The 20,684-nt window shown below is 45.3% G+C and overlaps 1 protein-coding gene across 1 annotated transcript in view; it reads right to left on the bottom strand.

Moving 5' to 3' along the window:
- ARHGAP39 (Rho GTPase activating protein 39) overlaps window positions 1–20,684 on the bottom strand; it is an 854,292-nt gene that overhangs the window by 316,217 nt on the left and 517,391 nt on the right. The window contains exon 4 of the mRNA XM_078686621.1: window positions 13,833–14,388. Within this exon, the coding sequence (XP_078542747.1) occupies window positions 13,833–14,388 (556 nt within the window). The remainder of the gene's footprint in view (window positions 1–13,832; window positions 14,389–20,684) is intronic.

Genomic DNA, 20,684 nt, shown 5'->3' with positions numbered 1-20,684 from the left:
GGCATAATCACCTGACGGTCTCCTCATTGGCCTGAGCCCCAATACTCCACTTTGTGAGGCTACAATCAGAGCCTATGGGAAGTTAGGAGGATGTGCTACAACCAATAATACGCAAGCGAATATACATTGAACCAGCCCAACATTAAGCCATCAATCGTAAACTTTAGACTTGCACCTTTAAATATAGGCAACTGACGCTAGCCAAGAACACACTTTAGCTCTCCAGGCAGCATTTTCTATATTTTTGAGCTTCTTGCACTTTCTCTAAAAAAGCCCCTAATGGACTTGGTGATGCTAAGGACTAAAGCTCTTCCTGGTAACTGCTCATGAAGAGGGCTCTGCGCTGACCTCCCACGCTTCTTGCCATCTGCACTGGGTCCCTGTGGACTGCTGGATCACAGCGGGATGGTTATGGCTCACAAAGACTTGCCAGGATGCGAACCTCAATGTCTGAAATCTGGATCCCTTCCGCAAAGGGTTGAGCGGTAGTTTCTAAGATCCTCTGTGGCGGTCTGTCTGCTGAAGTTCCTCTGTGTCGGTCTGTCTGCTGAAGTTCCTCTGTGTCGGTCTGTCTGCTGAGCATCCTCTGTGTTGGTCTGTCTGCTGAGGATCCTGTGTCTCGGTCTCTGCTGAAAATCCTGTGTCGATCTGTCTGCTGAAGATCATCTGTCTGTCTTCTGAAGATCCTCTGTGTCGGTCTGTCTGCTGACGATCCTCTGTGTCGGTCTGTCTGCTGAAGATCATCTGTCTGTCTGTCTGCTGAAGATCCTCTGTGTCAGTCTGTCTTCTGAAGATCCTCTGTGTCAGTCTGTCTGTTGGAGATCCTCGGTCTGTCTGCTGAAGATCACCTGTCTGTCTGTCTTCTGAAGATCCTCTGTGTCGGTCTGTCTGTTGAAGATCCTCGGTCTGTCTGCTGAAGATCATCTGTCTGTCTGTCTGCTGAGGATCCTCTGTGTCAGTCTGTCTTCTGAAGATCCTATGTGTCGGTCTAACTGTTGAAGATCCTCGGTCTGTCTGTTGAAGATCATCTGTGTCAGTCTGTCTGCTGAGGATCCTCTGTGTCAGTCTGTCTTCTGAAGATCCTCTGTGTCGGTCTGTCTTCTGAAGATCCTCTGTGTCGGTCTGTCTGCTGAAGATCCTCTATGTCGGTCTGTCTGCTGAGGATCATCTGTTTCGGTCTGTCTGCTGAGGATCATCTGTTTCGGTCTGTCTGCTGAAGATCCTCTGTGTCGGTCTGTCTGCTGAAGATCCTCTGTGTCGGTCTGTCTGCTGAAGATCCTCTGTGTCGGTCTGTCTGCTGAAGATCATCTGTCTGTCTGTCTGCTGAAGATCCTCTGTGTCGGTCTGTCTGCTGAAGATCCTCTGTGTCAATCTGTCTTCTGAAGATCCTCTGTGTCGGTCTGTCTGCTGAAGATCATCTGTCTGTCTCTCTGCTGAGGATCCTCTGTGTCAGTCTGTCAGCTGAAGATCCTCTGTGTCGGTCTGTCTGTTGAAGATCCTCGGTCTGTCTGCTGAAGATCATCTGTCTGTCTCTCTGCTGAGGATCCTCTGTGTTAGTCTGTCAGCTGAAGATCCTCTGTGTCGGTCTGTCTGCGGAGGATCCTCTGTGTCGGTCTGTCTGCTGAAGATCCTCTGTGTCAGTCTGTCTGCTGAAGATCCTCTGTGTCGGTCTGTCTGTTGAAGATCCTCGGTCTCTCTGCTGAGGATCCTCTGTGTTAGTCTGTCAGCTGAAGATCCTCTGTGTCGGTCTGTCTGCGGAGGATCCTCTGTGGCGGTCTGTCTGCTGAAGATCCTCTGTGTCGGTCTGTCTGCTGAAGATCCTCTGTGTCGGTCTATCAGCTGAAGATCCTCTGTGTCGGTCTGTCTGCTGAAGATCCTTTGTGTCGGTCTGTCTGCTGAAGATCCTCTGTGTCGGTCTGTCTGCTGAAGATCCTTTGTGTCGGTCTGTCTGCTGAAGATCCTTTGTGTCGGTCTGTCTGCTGAAGATCCTATGTGTCGATCTGTCTGCTGAAGATCCTCTGTGTCGGTCTGTATGCTGAGGATCCTGTGTGTCGGTCTCTGCTGAAAATCCTGTGTTGGTCTGTCTGCTGAGGATCATCTGTGTCGGTCTGTCTACTGAGGATCCTCTGGTCGGTCTGTCTGCTGAAGATCCTCTGTGTCGGTCTGTCTGCTGAAGATCCTCTATGTCGGTCTGTCTGCTGAGGATCATCTGTTTCGGTCTGTCTGCTGAAGATCCTCTATGTCGGTCTGTCTGCTGAAGATCCTCTATGTCGGTCTGTCTGCTGAGGATCATCTGTTTCGGTCTGTCTGCTGAAGATCCTCTATGTCGGTCTGTCTGCTGAGGATCCTCTGTGTCGTTCTGTCAGCTTATGATCCTCTGTCTCGGTCTGTCTGCTGAGGATCCTCTGTGTCATTCTGTCAGCTTATGATCCTCTGTCTCGGTCTGACTGCTGAGGATCCTTTGTGTCGGTCTGCCCGCTGAGGATCCTCTGTGTTGTTCTGTCTGCTGAAGATCCTCTGTCGGTCTGTCTGCTGTATCAAACAACATTAAACCCTAATCTGGGCACGCCGATAAGCTTTTCTACGTAGAGCGTGTTACTCACACTCTAATGGGAAGGGTTGCAGTAAATATTGTGGTACAGTAGGACTGGCCATGAGTTGGGCAGTCTGCACAGCCCTCCCTGCAAGGAATGTGTGATATCCCGTTGTGTTTACACTGTTCCTATGTACCTGGTTCCGAGCTGCTCAGCCAGTGTGAGTGGTCTGTGTGGAATGTTGGTGTGATTGACATGTTTGGAATGCTTGGGTGCCTGGTGTGAGTGTTGACAGTTAAAGGTGGGCTGAGCAGCAGGGAGGCTGCTCCTGGTGGGGCTGCTCTACATGATCTTTACAACATGTAACTACAACTTGATAAATCTACTTGAAACTAAATCGTGACCACAGACTTCATTACTACACATTTTTGGCGACTATCTGGAGACTAACTGATGCTCTACATGTGGTCTTAAGGAAGTTAATGGGACATGGCAAAGAAGTCTTCAATGTGGAAGGAACCTACAGTAATGACAGGCACAGACAGCACACAGTATGTTCCAGGAGGAAGTGTTGACACAAAAGAAACAAAATCCTCAAGAAACAAGTCAAAATGGAGCATCACGCCTTGCAGCCCCACCAGTGTCCATCACACCGACAGCCCCAGCCTAGGCATGCTGTGCTCACCATCATCACATCTTTTGGACTTTAAAGTAACAAGACTTGTTTGCCACATCAACCTCTACAAATTCAGCTGTGCCTCTCAAACGGGGTTTGAGTGTGCTTTGAAAATATGTTTGGCAGCTCAACGCAGTGTGCTGATATTTTTGTGTAATCGGGCATTCAAAAAGCTCAACGTTTGTCTGCCATGGGTTATGTTTCACAGCCACTGATGGTTTGGACTTTGCCTGTAACATTCATGACATTGCCTTTTACATTTCGCTACTGTTTGCGCACAACAACGTAATCAAAGTGGACTCTGAGCCGTGCCCATTAGATGTTGGACAAAGTTTGTGGTGAGTTTTTTTTAATTGACATGACTTCCATGGATCTTGGGCAGTTGAACGTCACGGCCCACTTTCAAAATTGTGGCACAAGCCAATTAATGCGCATGTAGCTTACCTCGAGCTTGGAGTCGCGCAGGGCAGCTGGAGGAAATTCTGTGACGACGTGCAGTTCCTAGGTGATGTTGGATGCTTCCCTCCATGGACGTGCCTTGAGCCACCAGGCGGGAGTCACCAATGCGTGCCACCAGCTTGGGTCTGGAGGCAACTCTCTACAAGCTTGGTAGCACCCTGAGCTATCCGTTGCCTTTCACGCATGCATGGCGCAATTGTTTTTTTTTTTACTGTGGGTGTTTGATTCTGGTTGTAGAGGAGGAACTGTAAGCAGTGGACGCCTTGCTTCCAGCACCTAACTGTGGTGAGGAGTCGTCTGTAGCATCACAGTGATTCCGGTTCTAATCAGGATTAATTTCCTGCTCTCCTGGCAATGATCGACGGATGGAGGTGCAGCCAGTCAATGTCGCCATACGTTTGTGGTTTGTTGAGGACTGGTATCCAGCAGTCTGATGAAATGTGAAACGTTCCACCCATGTAGTAATTCCAGGGTGTGTGCTGCTGCTGTAGTATGATAGCTCTGCCACCCTTGTTCACCACTTTGGGAATAAGTGTGTGAGAGCGAGTTCCAAAGGATATTCTTGTTGAGAGAAGCTGGCTACTGGTGAGGAGTTCCAAGAGACATTCTTGTGAGGGTCTCTCAATTCTGTTACAGCCTGGTGTCAAAGTTTATTCCAGTTCAGTGTGGCACACTTTGTTATACTTTAGATAGTCTTGCTTTACAGCGTTGATTTACAGGGACTAACAACAGTGTGTGACAAGTATCTTTTGGGTGAGAGCTCACTCACCGGGGTTGTGGTTACCTTGTCAAGTCTCATTCTGCTTTGTTTGCATTACTGTTTTTCTCCATCACATCTAAATGTGCATGTTCCCTTTTATGCTTGGTGTTGAACAGGGCCGGACTGAGAACCAAAACCGGCCCTGGCAAAGTGCTCGGCCGGCACCCTGGGCATGCGACAGAGCTCTTTGCCGGGGCCGGTTTTCAGTCGATTTTGTTACAGGGCCGATTTTGCAGCTATGCTGCAAAAACGGCCCTGTAACAAAAACGGCCCCCAGGGCCCAAAACAGGCCCCCACCCTTGCGGCGCACTGGGGGATTGCCCGGTGTCCGCAACGGGCAGTCCGGGCCTGGTGTTGAAGCTTCTGTTATACCTTACATGAGGTAGTTTCCAGTGTCATAGTGGGTGGTGGTCTTCACCCATTTCTTGGTTATGCTCTACTTACTCTTACGTGGGTGTGGCCTTAAAGTTTTAATGTGCGTAAGTCACCCTGTGCTGCAGGTTGTTTTAATGTGTGTAAGGAACCCTGTGTTGCACGTTATTTTAATGTGTGTAAGTCACCCTGCGCTGCACGTTGTTTTAATGTGTGTAAGTCACCCTGCGCTGCACGTTGTTTTAATGTGTGTAAGTCACCCTGCGCTGCACGTTGTTTTAATGTGTGTAAGTCACCCTGCGCTGCACGTTGTTTTAATATGTGTAAGTCACCCTGTGTTGCACGTTGTTTTAATGTGTGTATGTCACCCTGTGCTGCACATTGTTTTAATGTGTGTATGTCACCCTGTGCTGCACGTTGTTTTAAGGTGTGCAAGTCACCCTGTGCTTCATTTTTTTTTGGTTTGATGTACCGTGTGCAAGTCACCCTGTGCTGCACGTAGTAAGTCACTGTACCCTTACAGGAGGGGTGGCTTAAGGGGTGTATCTCCCTTATACACGGGTAATGGGTTATAGTCCCATTTTTATGCAGTAAGTCATGTGTCCCTTAAATGAGGGATGACTTTATATTTTTACTCTTACGTGAGGGAGGTTATGATAAGTCATTTTACCCTTACAGGAGGGCTGACTTAATGGGTGTTAGTCCCATCTACTCGGTTTGCATTATGGGTCCCATTCCCATTTTTGCAAGTTTTGTCCCTTACATGAGGAGAGGCAAGTTGCGTTTCAGTCCCTTCTTCACAGTTTTCGTTTTTGCTCCTTACATGAGGAGTGTATACATGGGTGCAGTTCAACCACAGTGATAGAGTTCTGGGGGGTACGTGTATCCCTTGTTTTTCTCTTCACAGTGCTTTGCCTTGCTTTGCGGTGCATGGTTGGATGCTTCCTTTGCATCTTTCATGAGTTTATGTTTCACGTTTTCATGTGGTGTTATCTCACTTTGTTCTTGTGAGGTTAACGTTCTTGAATCCTTTAGATTCATTTTTAATAATAAAGGGGGAGGATTGGTGATATTTTGTGCGTATCTATTCATTCTTCTTTTCTCCTATGTTTGGTCTTCATTCCCTCTCGTGATGTGGTGTTTTACCTTGCATCCCTGGGTTCCGCACTATTTCCTTCTTTTGTACACTGGTGTGTATAGTTGTTTCCTTTTGGTATTCTTTATTTGATTTAAAAATTTTAAGGGGAGAAGATATGTGATATCCTGTTATTGTATTTACACTGTTCCTATGTACCTGGTTCCTAGCTGCTCAGCCAGTGTGAGTGGTCTGTGTGGAATGTTGGTGTGATTGACATGTTTGGAATGCGTGGGTGCCTGGTGTGAGTGTTGACAACTGAAGGTGGGCTGAGCAGTAGGGAGGCTGCTACTGGTGGGGCTGTTCAACATGATCTTTACAACATGTAACTACAACTTAATAAATCTACTTGAAACTACATTTCTGCCACAGACTTCCTTACAACAGAATGGCTCTGGTTTCGGCCTGCTCAGAAGGGGACGGCAGTGGTTGTGGTTGAGCCGGACGTGGAGCCATGTGAGGGAGTGGACTCCTGGAGAGATTCAAAGAAGCCCCTGACCTTTGATTGATCTTCTGGTGCAAGGATTGTATCCTAAAGGGTATACCAGTAACACAAGTCTCTATGTATTCACTCCTATCAGGTTGAAAGGCTGTGTGTGTGTAAAACATCCAATTAATGGCTGATGGGGCCAAAAGCTGGGGATTGCTAGGCAAGGTTGTGACAATGGGTCACATATGAACGTTCGGTCTCGGGTCACGGGTCCACAATTCACTTTCTTTCCAGGTGCACCCCCAGTTGCTGGGTCCAGACCTGCATAAGGAGCTTGCTAATGTGAAGCAACGCTGCAGGTTGATGATGAGGACTTGGTGCCAGGGACCATGACCTGCAGATCCAGAGATACCACATACTTGCAGCAATGATCATCTGAGGACTGCACAGATTCAGTCTTACCTGTCAATAGGAGACCTCGGCTGCCTGCAATACTGCCTCTAGGTGGCCGCCAGGAGTAGTGCACGCCATCTAGGTATGTTGGCACACACCCTGGCATGCTCACAAAGTCACCTGGGATCAGAGCTGCCTTATGAGCTTCAGACTGCCTGAAGCTCCGAGTGTCCTCCAAACGGCGGCACCTAAGGGACTCCCGCCTTAAGATACAGAAATTACCGGTGCAGGTCTATCCTCCATAAATGTCCTCCTGGACTTCTTTTGCTGAAGCCTCTCTGTGGTCAGAATCTGGATTACTCGATATTTCAGGCCTTCATTACCGCTTTTAATATGAAATACCTGGAATATATCTTCCGCGTAATCTTTTGTTAGGGAGTCTGACTCAGGCCCAGACGACCCAGAGATGCTGCTCCTATTTGGGGACTCAAAGAGACCCACATCTCCATCTTTCTCCTTCTCATGGGAGATGGGCCCATCCATGCGCCCCTCCCACAGTAAAGCATGGAAACAAACTCAGTCTCCTGATGTGCGATAACGCATCGGATGTGCTTTGGACCGCCGGCTTCGGGTTCACAGCGACTGCTGATGCTCTTCTTAACACGTTGATGTTAGTAAGCTAAAACGATGTGTGTCGTCACGGATGATAGGAACCTGGGGTGGGAAGGCGGGGGGGGGGGGCATCGGCTCATTCCACAGTTGGCTATCTTCCCAGGCTAGCAATGGTTTATGGATTTACCTTTGCCTTTAGTCGTGCCTGTGTCCTTACAGAAACTGTCTGCTTCTGTGGTAAATCCCTTCTCGTTGTACCTCAAGCCAGCCCAATGGAAGATCCTTGTAACCATGTGTAGGAGAGGGTTTCAGAGTGGCTGCTATACCCACAGTCCTGATAGCATAACTTGTTCTGGCTTAGCTGCTCTTTTCTGTTTTTATGCTTCTTTGTACAGCAAATACACAAAGACCTAGACTATGGAAGCACATGTGAAAATTCACCCTTATTTAGAATATTTCGTTCGTTGCTAATCATTAGCAAACATTACTCCCCTTGTTACATCTTAATTGGGGTAGCCAAAATATCTGGGGTTAGTGCTTAATTCAAAAAATTGCCTGATTCTCATGCAACAGTAAAATACAGTTGAGAGACCAATCATACCACACTTAATCTCGTGACAAACAAATATAGTGATAAACCGAAAAAAAGTGTGTGGGAGCGAGATGGCACCTCACGGGCGCACCACCAAGCGGGGACCTGACTGGTACTCGTCAGGACTGCCCTGTTGTCATCATCGGTACCATCAAGCTTAGAACAGAAAATAGTGTCCAAATACACAAAAGATTTGTGCGGAAAAAGTGCAGTGAGCATAAAGAAGAAAAGTAACCAGTACAGTGTCAATCAACACATTAAAACACTCATAACACAACACAGACAAAATACTTTTATTCAATTTCTTGTGTTGTGTATGGAAAAAATAAAAGGAAAAAAGTAGATGTGGTTATCACTTTAAAAGACAAGAAAAATCGCAAATAGTCGATAGTTCACTTCTCCCTTTCAGAACGCGGACAGTAGAGAAGCGGCCGCTGTATCTCAGCCCGTGCCATGGCATTGTCTTTTAAAGTACAACCGCGTCCCGTCTGGCTGGTAGGAGCACCTATGGCCTTTTGAGGTTGCGAAGACATGTGGGTCCACCTGCAGTGGCTTTAATATACATGACGCCCTGATGAAATTGCCTACAAGTTACCAGGCAATGAAACATGTCGGCAAGTAAAAGTATGAGTGGTTAAATAGGTGATAACCACATCTACTTTTTTCCTTTTATTTTTTCCATACACAACACAAGAAATTGAATAAAAGTATTTTGTCTGTGTTGTGTTATGAGTGTTTTAATGTGTTGATTGACACTGTACTGGTTACTTTTCTTCTTTATGCTCACTGCACTTTTTCCGCACAAATCTTTTGTGTATTTGGACACTATTTTCTGTTCTAAGCTTGATGGTACCGATGATGACAACAGGGCAGTCCTGACGAGTACCAGTCAGGTCCCCGCTTGGTGGTGCGCCCGTGAGGTGCCATCTCGCTCCCACACACTTTTTTTCGGTTTATCACTATATTTGTTTGTCACGAGATTAAGTGTGGTATGATTGGTCTCTCAACTGTATTTTACTGTTGCATGAGAATCAGGCAATTTTTTGAATTAAGCACTAACCGCAGATATTTTGGCTACCCCAATTAAGATGTAACAAGGGGAGTAATGTTTGCTAATGATTAGCAACGAACGAAATATTCTAAATAAGGGTGAATTTTCACATGTGCTTCCATAGTCTAGGTCTTTGTGTATTTGCTGCATATTGAGTGGAGGGCGACCTATTGACTGGCTTTTCCCTCTAAAGCTCCTTTTTTCTTGAAATGCTTCTTTGTACGACAGGAACCGCCATCATCTGGGAGAGGATGTAGCCTTACAGCTAGAGCGGTCGACCTCGAAGCTGGGGAACCGGTTCGAGTCACGGCAATGACACTCAACTTACAGTGATTCTGGGCAAATCACTTAATATCCACGTGCCTAACAAAAATATATGTGTTCTTCTGTAACGAAACTGGTGCTCATGTAAAGCTCTGATACCTGATCTCTCCGGGTCTAGTTCGGGCTATATAAAACTCAAAAAAATAAATAAATAATATTAATAATGTTTCCTCGCTAGTCTCGCACCTACTGGTTTATTTACGGTACAGCAGCAGCATGGTCATTAAAAAAAACATCCGGCGGCCTTTGGCCATTGCCTGCCCTCTTAGCGACATTTCAGTCAATGAGGGAGTGGTTGAGCCTATATTACAGAGACCAACCGGTGAATGATGTCACAAAAGATCTGAAAACCTCAAATGACATCATCAAAGAAACATTCTAGAATGCCTATTGTTCCTGATTGTTAGTGAACCAAGGTTGGTCCCCCAACAAATGTGGTTGCTTGATGGTCCCTTTAAAAGAGGGTCAGGTCATTCCTCTTGTAAAAAAAGAAAAAGAAAGCTAATCTCGAGTCAAACATTTTGACCTACTATCATCCCATCACAAACCAGCCTGTCTCAGCTAAAATCTCGGAAAATTGGTAGCAGAGTAATTTCAACTTTTTTGGATCTTAAAAATGTTCATCCACAATCCAGTAGTGATTTTAACCAAGACATGGTATAGGAACATCACGGACACCCCTTGGATGGCGGATGAGTCAGGAGGTCCTGTTAGTCATGCTGGATTTTTATTCTGCCTCGGGCACCATGGACCACGGAATTATGGTTAAAGACCTCACCTTCTACCACATATTTGCTTTCTGCTTGGTTCTTGGAGATACAAATCAAAACTGTGATTCTCCTTGTCTGACAGGATTCCCATTTCGTATGTGGGAGGCTAGTCCTGTTCCCATGACGTCCACCTGTATTTTAAGGTCCCGAGGTTTCCAAGATGCTCAAAATGTGTCTGTCCACCTAGATATTTGACTCAGAAAGAGAGATCACATCTTCCTGCCCTGGCTACTAGCACAAGTGTTGGCACTACCGAATGTTGGAAGTACTGAATACCAATGCTACATAGTCTTGATTCGACCCCAAGCTTCTTTCATCCAACACCAGACACTTCCTGACACTTTATCTTACACTTTCAAGTTCTTTTTCATCCTTGACTCTGATTTTACTTGTTTCTCTTCCTCCATTTCCTCTTTTCTGAGTTTCCTCTCTTGCTCCAGGGCAAATTCTGATAAGGAAAAACAAGAGCCGGTCCACAAAAAAAGGATCATGGCCGGACCCACCTGAAACTACCAAAACAAATACACCAGTTTCAGGAGTTTCTTCCAGCCCTACAGTTAACGCAAAAGATACAAGACTGGCGATTTTGAACAAGGATTGAAAACAAGCATTGGCAGGACCAATAGCTTTTGCCTATGCTAGACTTATTGGCTTTGCCAATGTCTATTAGCCATGTGTGCAGCAGGGAGGCTGCTGTTCGGAATGACTAGAAATTAGAGGCATGGCACAGAGTAGAATGGTATAGAGGAGAGTGACGTAGAGGAGAGTGGCATAGAGTGAAGTAGAATGGAGTGCTGTAGAGCAAAGTTGCACAGAGTGAAGTGTAGTGGCATAGAGTATAGTGAAGTATAGTAGAGTGGAGTGGCCTAGAGTGGGGAGTGATGTCGTATGGAGTGGAGTGAAGTGGTGTAGAGTAGAGTAGCGTACAGTAGAATGGTGTGGAGTGAATTGGGATGTGTAGAGCGGATTGGAGTGGCATAGAAGAGAGTGGCGTAAAATTGAGTGAAATGGTGGGGAGGGGAGAACTGTGTGGAGCTGTATAGAGTGGAGCGGTGTAGAGCGGCGTGGACTGGTTTAGAGTGGTGTGGAGTGGCTTTGAGTAGAGTAGAATGGCATGGAGTGGCAAAGAGTGGAGGAGCGCAGAGTAGAATAGAGTGGCGTAGTGTGTTGTGGAGTGTGTAGTGTGTAGCGATGTAGAGTGGAATGGTATAAAGTGAAATGGCATAGAGTAGGGTGGAGTGGAGTGGCATAGAGTGGCATTGTGAGGAGTGGATTGGTGAAGAGTGGAGTAGCCTTGAGTAGAGTGGTGTACAGTGACAGAGTAGCATTGACTGGCATGGCATGAAGTGGCGTGCAATAGAGTGACATGGCAGAGTTGGGCAGGGTAGAGCAACGGAGAGTGGAGTGGAGTAGAACATAATGGCATAGAGTGTCATATACAGTAGAGTGCCGTACAGTGTGGTAGCATAAAGTAGAGAAGCGTAGAGTAGTACAGTTGTTGGTGTAAGTAACAAATGAGGAACTGAACTTAAAATCAATGCAAAGTTATGAGGCATAAAGGGGATGAATGGCTTAAATCAGCAACAACAGGTGTGCTGAAGCAGGCATCATGAAGATGTAAATGTGTTGTTAGTGCAGCATTTATACATTATAACAGGTTAATCCAACCCACTTAAAATGTTATTTTATTTTAGTTGTACGAGTAAGTCAAAAGATGTAGGAGTAGATGAGCAATGTCTAAAAATGTGTTTGAAAACAGAAAGCACCACATAACTGGAAACAGAGGAAGTGTCATGAAAAGCGTACCCCAATCACAGCGTGATCAGCGGATGGACATAAATGAAGATGTATCAATCCGTGCTTGGTCCATGCTCCACAGAAAGAAAAGGAAGTGACATCTGGCATTCACTGGTAATATAGAAAGCAGCAAAGAAGAGTAACAATGAAGTCAGCAAGTGTTAAGCATGGGCGGGCTCCAAGCCCTTTAGTGTAAGTAATATCCCTCACAAGTGAAGGCGCGTGCAGCACATGTGCTGTCGCAGGCGAGACCTAACCAGAGACGGGCCTGGCTATTCTGCATGGGCAAAAAAATCAAGACAGGGGTCTGGATATTTTGAATGGGAGCTAAAAGCAGACACCAGCCTGGCTATTCTAAACTGGCAACAAAAAATCGAGAGCAGAGCCTGGCTTTTTTTGAATGGAAACTACAACCCACAGAACGACAGGAAACCACAGGAGTTTGAAATTATACCAAAAGCTGTCGCTCCACAGACTGCAGTTGACAATATATTACCCATTAATAAATATGAACCTGTATATTTCTGAGACCTCTCCCAGCCTTAATGCAATCTGCAAGACAAACAAGAACACACAAAATTTCAGTCTACCCCCTGGCAATTCCCAGGAACTAGGTATGAATATTTCCCATGCTTTCAGTCATTATGCAAGAGGCACAACAGGGGAATCTGCACATCTATCGCCCTCTAATGCAGGGAAGTGCTTTGAATGGCACCTGAGAACAAATACTAATTCAGTTCTTCCCCTTCCTATTTCTTCTAAACCTGCTCTTACTTTTCATTCACAGTAAAATGCAATTAAAATAACCTTATCTAAGAAGAGGGTGCAGGTTTTAAAAAGAGGAACACATTTATGTCTTGAAAGCCTGCCGGAGAATTATGCATCAAACTAATAACTTCATTATCTTCACAAGATTGCCTGGTCTTTTTTTTATTAAACCACTCATATTGTAACACTTTATTTTTCTTACGCTTGGCTCTAAGCCGCTCATCGCAGCTTTTCCGCCAGATGGAGAAGCCGGTGCTTACTGTACGGAGACTGAAGGAGGACAAAAGTCCACAGATAAACCCAAAACAACGACTATTACCCAGTGTTGCAACCCTCCTCAAGGTAGAGGTGTAACACAAAATGATGGGCCCTCCTTACAAAATATGATGAGGGGCCCTGAGTCTCACATATTTCACAGATATTCATTAGCCTTGGGCTGTTTGGGGGCCCACTGAAGGACTGCTCCCCCCTCCGAAGGACTTAGCCTCCCCCTGCACCACAGGGGCTGCAGGGGCCTGTGTTATGCCCCTATGTGGAATCCTGCATTAATGATATCTTGTTCACTATGTCTATGTAAGAATAGTAATATGTCAACGTTAGAAGTATAGGCATGTCATCTGGTTTAGTCACATAGGAATTGTAGATATGTCATTAGATTATGTGTTAGGATTTAAAGTAGAGAACAAGTAGTTGCTGTCCTGACCTACTGCATGGTGGATGGGATCTTTTTAAGAATAAACCTTTCAAGAACCATAACCTGAAATGCATCTTTATTTATAAGAATAGTTCACCCTTGTTTAAGGTATAGACACCAACACACAGGTGGGTTTCATATACATTAATGAGAGATTTTTTTTCCAGTCCCAGGACATTAGAGCACTTTACAACTAAACCAGACTGGATACATTTTTTTAAAGACACAAGGAGACATTGTTGCTTTGTTTGAACTTGTCCATACTATCTGAAACCAAACTATCAATTTTTCCAAATTAAATGTAAATTCTCACTGATACACCCGTTTGCTCACTGGAGTAGCCATCTCACTACTGCGGTACTCATTGCCCATGTTATAAAAATCAACGACAGAGCTGCCTCCAGGCTGAGCGGCTTCACTGAGAGCAGTACACCATCTATCATAGACGCCGTCCTTCGATCTTACCTTTCGTGTCGTTCACGGGGTCCATGTGCCGGTAGATATACCCCTCCAGGTAGGAGTGGAATTTTGGAGTAGGTGGGAAGAAGGCGAGGCAAATGGCCATGAGTTCCCAGCCTCGGGCCAGGCTGTCGTAGCGAAAGTTCTCCGTGGTTTGCCGGCATAGCTGAATGTAGAGCTCGTCCCGCAGACCTTGCATGCTCCATCCTTTGGTCGCGATCTCCAGCGCCACGTTGAGCTGGTCGGTCTTGGCTCGTCGGTCACCCATGTACATTTGGATCAGCTTGAAGATGTCGCAGGCCTCCTTCTTCACATTGCGGTCGTTAGTCATGATCATGGGCTTCTTGATGGACTCGCTGCTCCAGGCCAGCATGTTGGCGATGGACACCTTGCGGCGGAAGAGGCCCTGGGTGTGTTTATTGAAGTGCTTGGAGGCCCAGTTCTCAATGTCAGTCTCCGAGGAGGGCTTCCGCAGCGTGAACGTGGGGAAGACGCAACTGGAGCTAGGCATCCGGTGGTGACGACTGCCGTCAAACTGGGCACAAGCCCCAAGGTCTTCAGACTGAAAAGGAGGAGGCAAAACAAGTTATTAGGATAACATATAGCATTGAAACAAAATCAGCATCATGGCTTCTAAAACTGGACTGCAAGATTTGACTGTTTCGGAATAGACTAGAGGTATTCTAGTGTCACGTTTATCATAGGGGTGTATGTTAAATACATCTAAACACAGAGTAACTGGAACAGTGTCACATGGAATCTCAGAGCAGGCCCCTTCCATCCCAACCAAGTATCACGTATCAATGGTCAGACAAACGCATTTTAGTGCTAGTGTCCGCATCACTGCATTAAAATGCACCAGTTGCGCATTACAGCTCCTCTGGGAGTGTACGGGTATGAAGCAGTAGTGCAGCAATTAACAACAAGCTGCCCGGGCGCAGTGACGTAACAATATCCCTCGCAGCGCACAAAGTGCACGGGGGCCGTTGAGCTCCAGGGGACCCCCCTCCGGCACTGTGCACGGGTGGCGGGCCCCTGACCTGAGAGCTCCTGACTGGGTCCGGAGTGTTGTGAGGTCTCCATGTACTTTGCAGGGGGCCCCCTCAAGTTTCGTTAAGCCACTGCACAGGTGCATTGCTCGTCTGCTTGCTGTGCCGCTGTCTTCCCCAGGCAATGAAACAGTGGCAGCTCCCCCACTAAGGTGGAGGAGCGTCTCACCGCTGCTTTTAAGCAGTGCGAAGCAGAAACACAAAATGATAATAACTTTGCATTATTATCATTTTATGCTTCGTGTCCTGCTGTTTTGCGGGGGCGGGCGGGTGGATGGGGCTGCTCAGCTCTAGGGCAGGGGAGGAGTGGTTTGCACACTTCTAAGTCCGTAATGACTGTTTGGTCGGCCCTCTAGGGCCACCCAAAACAGTCATGCGCACTTTTCAGGTTCTCTATGCAGTCTGTATTACAGCCTGCATGGAGAACAAGCCCGGCCCCCATTCCCTGGTTGAGCGTCTAACCAGGACGGTCAAAACCAATCACAACGCTGCAAAGCAGCGTTATGATTGGTCAGAGGAGCCTGGATGCTTACCAATCACAACGCTGCATTGCAGCATTGTGATTAGTCAGGGGAGCCTGCTTCCTGTTCATTGATATGCAAGAGGAGAGCAGGACCCGAGATGCTGTCACGGGCAGACGGCATGGTACGTTTATTTTTTAATTTGAATTATTGCACAAAGTGCGACACCCTTCCTCCCGCAATACCCCTGCGTCCATGCCGGCCACACGTACAATGAAACACCCCAGCCAATAAATATATTCAGCCGCAGGATCACCTGTCCATCTACCGTCGGCTATGGCTTTTTGACCAATTCACTTTTAGAAAATAAGGGAACAGAAACTATTTTAGAAGGATTGGATTTCTTTGGATTTAAAATACTGTCAGGACAGAAGTAATGACGTGCAAGAAAGTAAAGATAGCTGTGGTAGATTTCAACGATAGATTAAGTGGTTGTTTTAAAATATAGTTTCTGTTCCCTTATGTTGTACAAGTGACTGGGTCAAGAAGAAACAGCTGACGGTAGATGGACATTTGACCGAATACAGGTTTCCGGTGCATGAACATGATCTTCGAGATAGAAGTATGGACGATATTGCAAGTATATCATGGCGGGTGCCCTTGGATAGTTTTTAGATGTGGTCTAAATTATGTAACAGTAATACTTTTACCTAAACAATATTTTGATCAAATACTTTTTTTATCGGTTTGGTTTAAGGTCTAGTGAAATGGTATGTAAACAAAAGTATGTAATCTATAGTCAAACTGATGAAATCATTACAAAAGACAAATGTTAATGACCACGATTTGGGGTGAGTTTTGATTTGAAGTGCGCATGACTACCTTCCTTGCCAAACTTAAGATTAAGTTGCCAACAAGTGCTTTTGACTTCTCATCAATTTATGATATATGGGTCCTCTCAAAATCAAATAAGGCTTGTTTTTAACAAAAAGTTTTTTTTAACTGTTTAAAAAGTATTTCAGTTTGTTATCTGGTTCAGGCGTTTCCTTATTAGCAAAGTAAGAGTGTTCTGCAGATGAGATAAACCAAAACGCTAAATGTTTACGTGACAGATAGTACTATGAATTTGATGTGATCATGCACATAAACTTCTATAGGGAATGTGTTAATGAGCCCAGCTGTGACTATTTAATGTTTTTTGCTTTACATGTGCACTGTATTTGAAATGTATGTGTGCAGTCCGACTGTCTAGTACTTATTTACATATGTCATGTGACATACATTTTGAGAACTAATACATGTAGATATATTTTTATGAATACTTCTGCAGGGATCTATTCTGATGGGGGAGGGGTCGATTTGTGACCTTCCATTTCAGGGGGTAAGCAGTGTTTCGAGATCTTTTTAGAGCTGTTCATTACTTAAAAGGGTGTAATTTCTGATATTAACCTCTTTCCAAGCACCTAATTGCTTGGTTTTATTCATGAGAAAGTGTCACTCTAAGTGTCACACATTTGACAGTTGAATGTCACTCAATGCACTGAAACCATGGAAATGTCACACATAAGCAATCTGAAAACTTGGCAGCTATGCCCTCCTAGACACAAGTGATCAACAGTATCAAAGTCCATGAGGCCGGCTCTCTGCAGGTCCCGGAGAGGTACCGGGCCAGAAGCCGTGGGCTGTGCCGGGTCAGAGGACAGAGAAGGTTGGAGAGGAACCAATGATTGTATATATTGGTCCCTACATATAGCTCAAAGGCAACAGAGAACTCAGTGTTGTGGAGTGTGGGATATGCAAGAACACACAGATTATGTATTTTTTCCTCTAATTTCCTTCTACTGCCAAGATACCAGTGTATGGTTTTTCTCTTGGCACAATAAGCCACGGGTTGACATTCATTTTCATGGCCCCGACAGACAATTCACACAAGTATGGCAGGACACTGCGCCCTTCGTCTTTGTAGTTCATCATAGGAATTTCAGGAGATTAAGCTATTGAAGGTAAACCTATCAAGCCATTACAGCCTCAAGAAACTAAATGCAAACAATGTTTGAAGGCTCATCCTGGAGTAAGTGTATCAAGGGAATAATTATAAAAAACTTCATAAAGCTCATCTACTCTCAGCTTACTTATTTAGTCTGGGTAGGTTTTTAATTGGTAGCAAATAGAAATTCAATGGAGGGTTGACTACTTTACCTGTGCAAAGGTGTCACATGGGTTCACATCTTTCTAAAGGTTACCGGATCAATGCAAGCCTAGGACAATCAGTTTGCTGAGCCAAAACCAGAGTTTTAAGACGACATCGAAACACTGTCAGACATCATGACTGCTCACCTGCTGCACCTCTTTCCATATCAAAGGTCAGGGACAGTGGCTTTCCTCACGGTGGAGCTGCCATCAGCTCTAATGCTGGGAAACACCTCTTTGGGTCTTCTGCCTTTGGAGGTACACCCTAGTCAAAGAAGTCCCTCTGAAGCCATGGCTGCCTGTTTTTTCTTATCTGTGGTGGGCTGGCAGCGTCTGTGGCTCGGCTGCCCTAGTGCAAGGCTTGGCCTCCATCTTCTATAGGACGCGATAAATCGTCAGTCAACATAGTTTGCTTTACTAAAGTTTAAAACTATTTAAAAAATCTTAATAAATACAAAACAATGATTTTACAAGAAATCACTGACATTGCAATGAGCAAAGCCTCCGGTTTTGGACCTTCTATGCAAAGCAATTAAGCAACCAAAAACCTTTTAATGATGTCTATGTCCATTCTGTGTACAGGTCATAAATTAAAAAAAAAAAAAAAAGTTCCACTAGGAATCATTTGGAAAAGCTTTATTAAACTTGAGCAGGGACAAACTGGCTGAAGGGCCCTGCGAGACCAATACATGAGCCACACAATCCCCATGGAAGTGGTTTAATCATTTGTCGATTGCTTGTACAAATATATACTATAGCCATATAGCCCGCCGTAGCGGGCTATACCGGCTATTAAAGGCCCGCTCCCGCGTTAAAGTCCCAAGCCGAATGCGAGGGACTTTAACAAGGTAGTGGTTCTTTAATAGCCGGTATAGCCCTGCTACGAAGGGCTATAAGGCTATTAGGACATTCTGCCACTAGAGGGCAGAATGTTCTAACAAATAAAACAAAGGCCTCTCGAGCTCCAAGAGGCCTTTGTAAAACATTGGACTGTTGCTCTACGGGCCTTTACCGGCCCGTAAAGCAGGGAGCACTCTATTGTCTTCAATGGTGCTGCCAACATTCCAATGCTCTAATATACGGTACTGAATGTATGATCTTAGCTCGACAATTCCAAAAATAAATAGGTGCTCCAGGTATTTGCTGTAACATATATTTGTACAAGCAATCGACAAATGATTACATCACTTCCATGAGGACTGTGAGGCTCATCTATCTACTCTCCTGCGATCAAATGCCTTACTTTGCTCCTGCTCAAAAAGGTCGACTCCGGAGCAAATCCATTTTCACTTGCCTGACTGACTCCTTATTTTATTCTGTCTTTAAGAGGCTTTATTTGCCGACACCTTCTGCTCTACTTTACCCCCAACCCCCATTCTCTCTCAGCTCGTCAGGTAGAATAATAGGGAACCTCACTTCAAGGTAAATTGAATTTGCTTGATTTGCTTAGGGCAACTTTAAACAGTTTGTCTTTGCATTTGCTATTTTGAATCACCTTGAATCATACTGACCGATGCTCTTATATGATGATTATTGATTTATGACTAATGGGAACGAGTTGATTTTGTAACTTGCTAATTTGCCAATAAACCTTCATGGTTTGCAGATCTACTACTCTGTCATCCTTAGGGGGCCTAATGTGCTTCACGGTTATTGATGTATTGCTGATTTATTGATGTTAACCCTCAGACTGGGATTAAAGGTCCATCCACCAGGGTGCAGCTTATCCCCGTTGCAACATGAGTGACAGAAGTTGCTGAAGGAGGCTAACCCACAGCCCATTTCTGCATGCAGTATTGCTTAGAATATGAAGTAATAAAAGTCTCTATTAAAATTGGCTGGCTAGACAGCTAAGGAGGTCTCTAGGCCACCCCTAAAATAACAAGCATTGGCATAGCCAATATGTCTTGCCTTTGTGACCTTATAAGAACTGTCCTTAATAAATCGTTAATTATAGGTCCGTAAATAAACACAGAAGTAGTTCTGGCCATCCGCTAGCTCCCACTTTCTTTCGGTGGCGATGGCCGTGTTGGGGGTGTGTGGTTTCCTTCGTTCCTTTGATGGTTTTGTAGTTACGGTTAGGAAATGTTGCAATGGTGCACACAGTTAGCAAAGCTGACAGGAATACTGTTCTAGTGTACCAAAGAAAACACCCGCCCAAACTGCCCTAGAAATAACACTGCCGAAAAAGGAACTCAGAAAGATAAATCACCCTCTCTCAAAGGGCACAGTCTCCACGGCCCACAAAAGCAAGCAAGGCAGCAAAACACAACCAGACTTTTACTAATGGCATTGTAACACAGGACAGCCTTTACCAAAACACAGCAATGCACATAAAGTACACGGTAAAATAATACTGCCGTACACTGAGGGATCCTCATCTTAGAAGTGACACGATAATACAACACCTAAAAAAGTAAAGTGCCACACTTCAACCATCTCTCAAAGGACACAGTAACACAACATGACCACACAGCAGAGGACAGTAGCAAAACACAGCCACACAAGCCCTCACACAAACTGTAAATTACCGTATTTTCTGGCATATAAGACGACTTTTTAACCCTTGAAAATCTTTTCAAAAGTCAGGGGTCGTCTTATACGCCGGGGTCATTTTACGAGCAAGCAAATATAGCTCAAACCCTATATTTTAAAAGAAAAGTAGGGGGTTGTCTTATACGCCCAGTCGCCTTATACGCCAGAAAATACGGTACAAGTGCCTTTCTGCAAAGGACACGTTAACAAAATTGTCATTCATAGGATAACAGTGACTAATACAATTGCGCAGACAAGACGTGACAAAACACAACCCTAATTACAAAAGAGCACAGCTCAAGAGGTCGTTAGAAAAGCAGAAGCCCAAGACAGGAAAGAGAGAGAGGAACCATGAATGCCTGACATAAATGCGAGCCTCTCAGTCATGCCAACAGAAATCCGAAAGGAGGTAGATGTTTACTTGGGAATGTTTTAAAGTGTGCCCGAGGAATTCGCGGTTTGCTAAAATCCGAGGGCTTGATCAGGCTTCCACTGCAGCAGGTGACCAGGGTGCAGATCGGGGAACTCAGTTATCACAAAAACAGCTGGCTGAAAATCGCAAGTGGCTGAGGAGAAATTGGCACCAAATGCAACGAGAGTCCTTGGTGAACAGCCAGGATGAC

Source organism: Lissotriton helveticus, chromosome 4_1 (genome assembly GCF_964261635.1).
Source record: "Lissotriton helveticus chromosome 4_1, aLisHel1.1, whole genome shotgun sequence".
NCBI classification, from domain to species: domain Eukaryota; kingdom Metazoa; phylum Chordata; class Amphibia; order Caudata; family Salamandridae; genus Lissotriton; species Lissotriton helveticus.
This window is presented reverse-complemented; position numbering and strand designations above follow the sequence as displayed.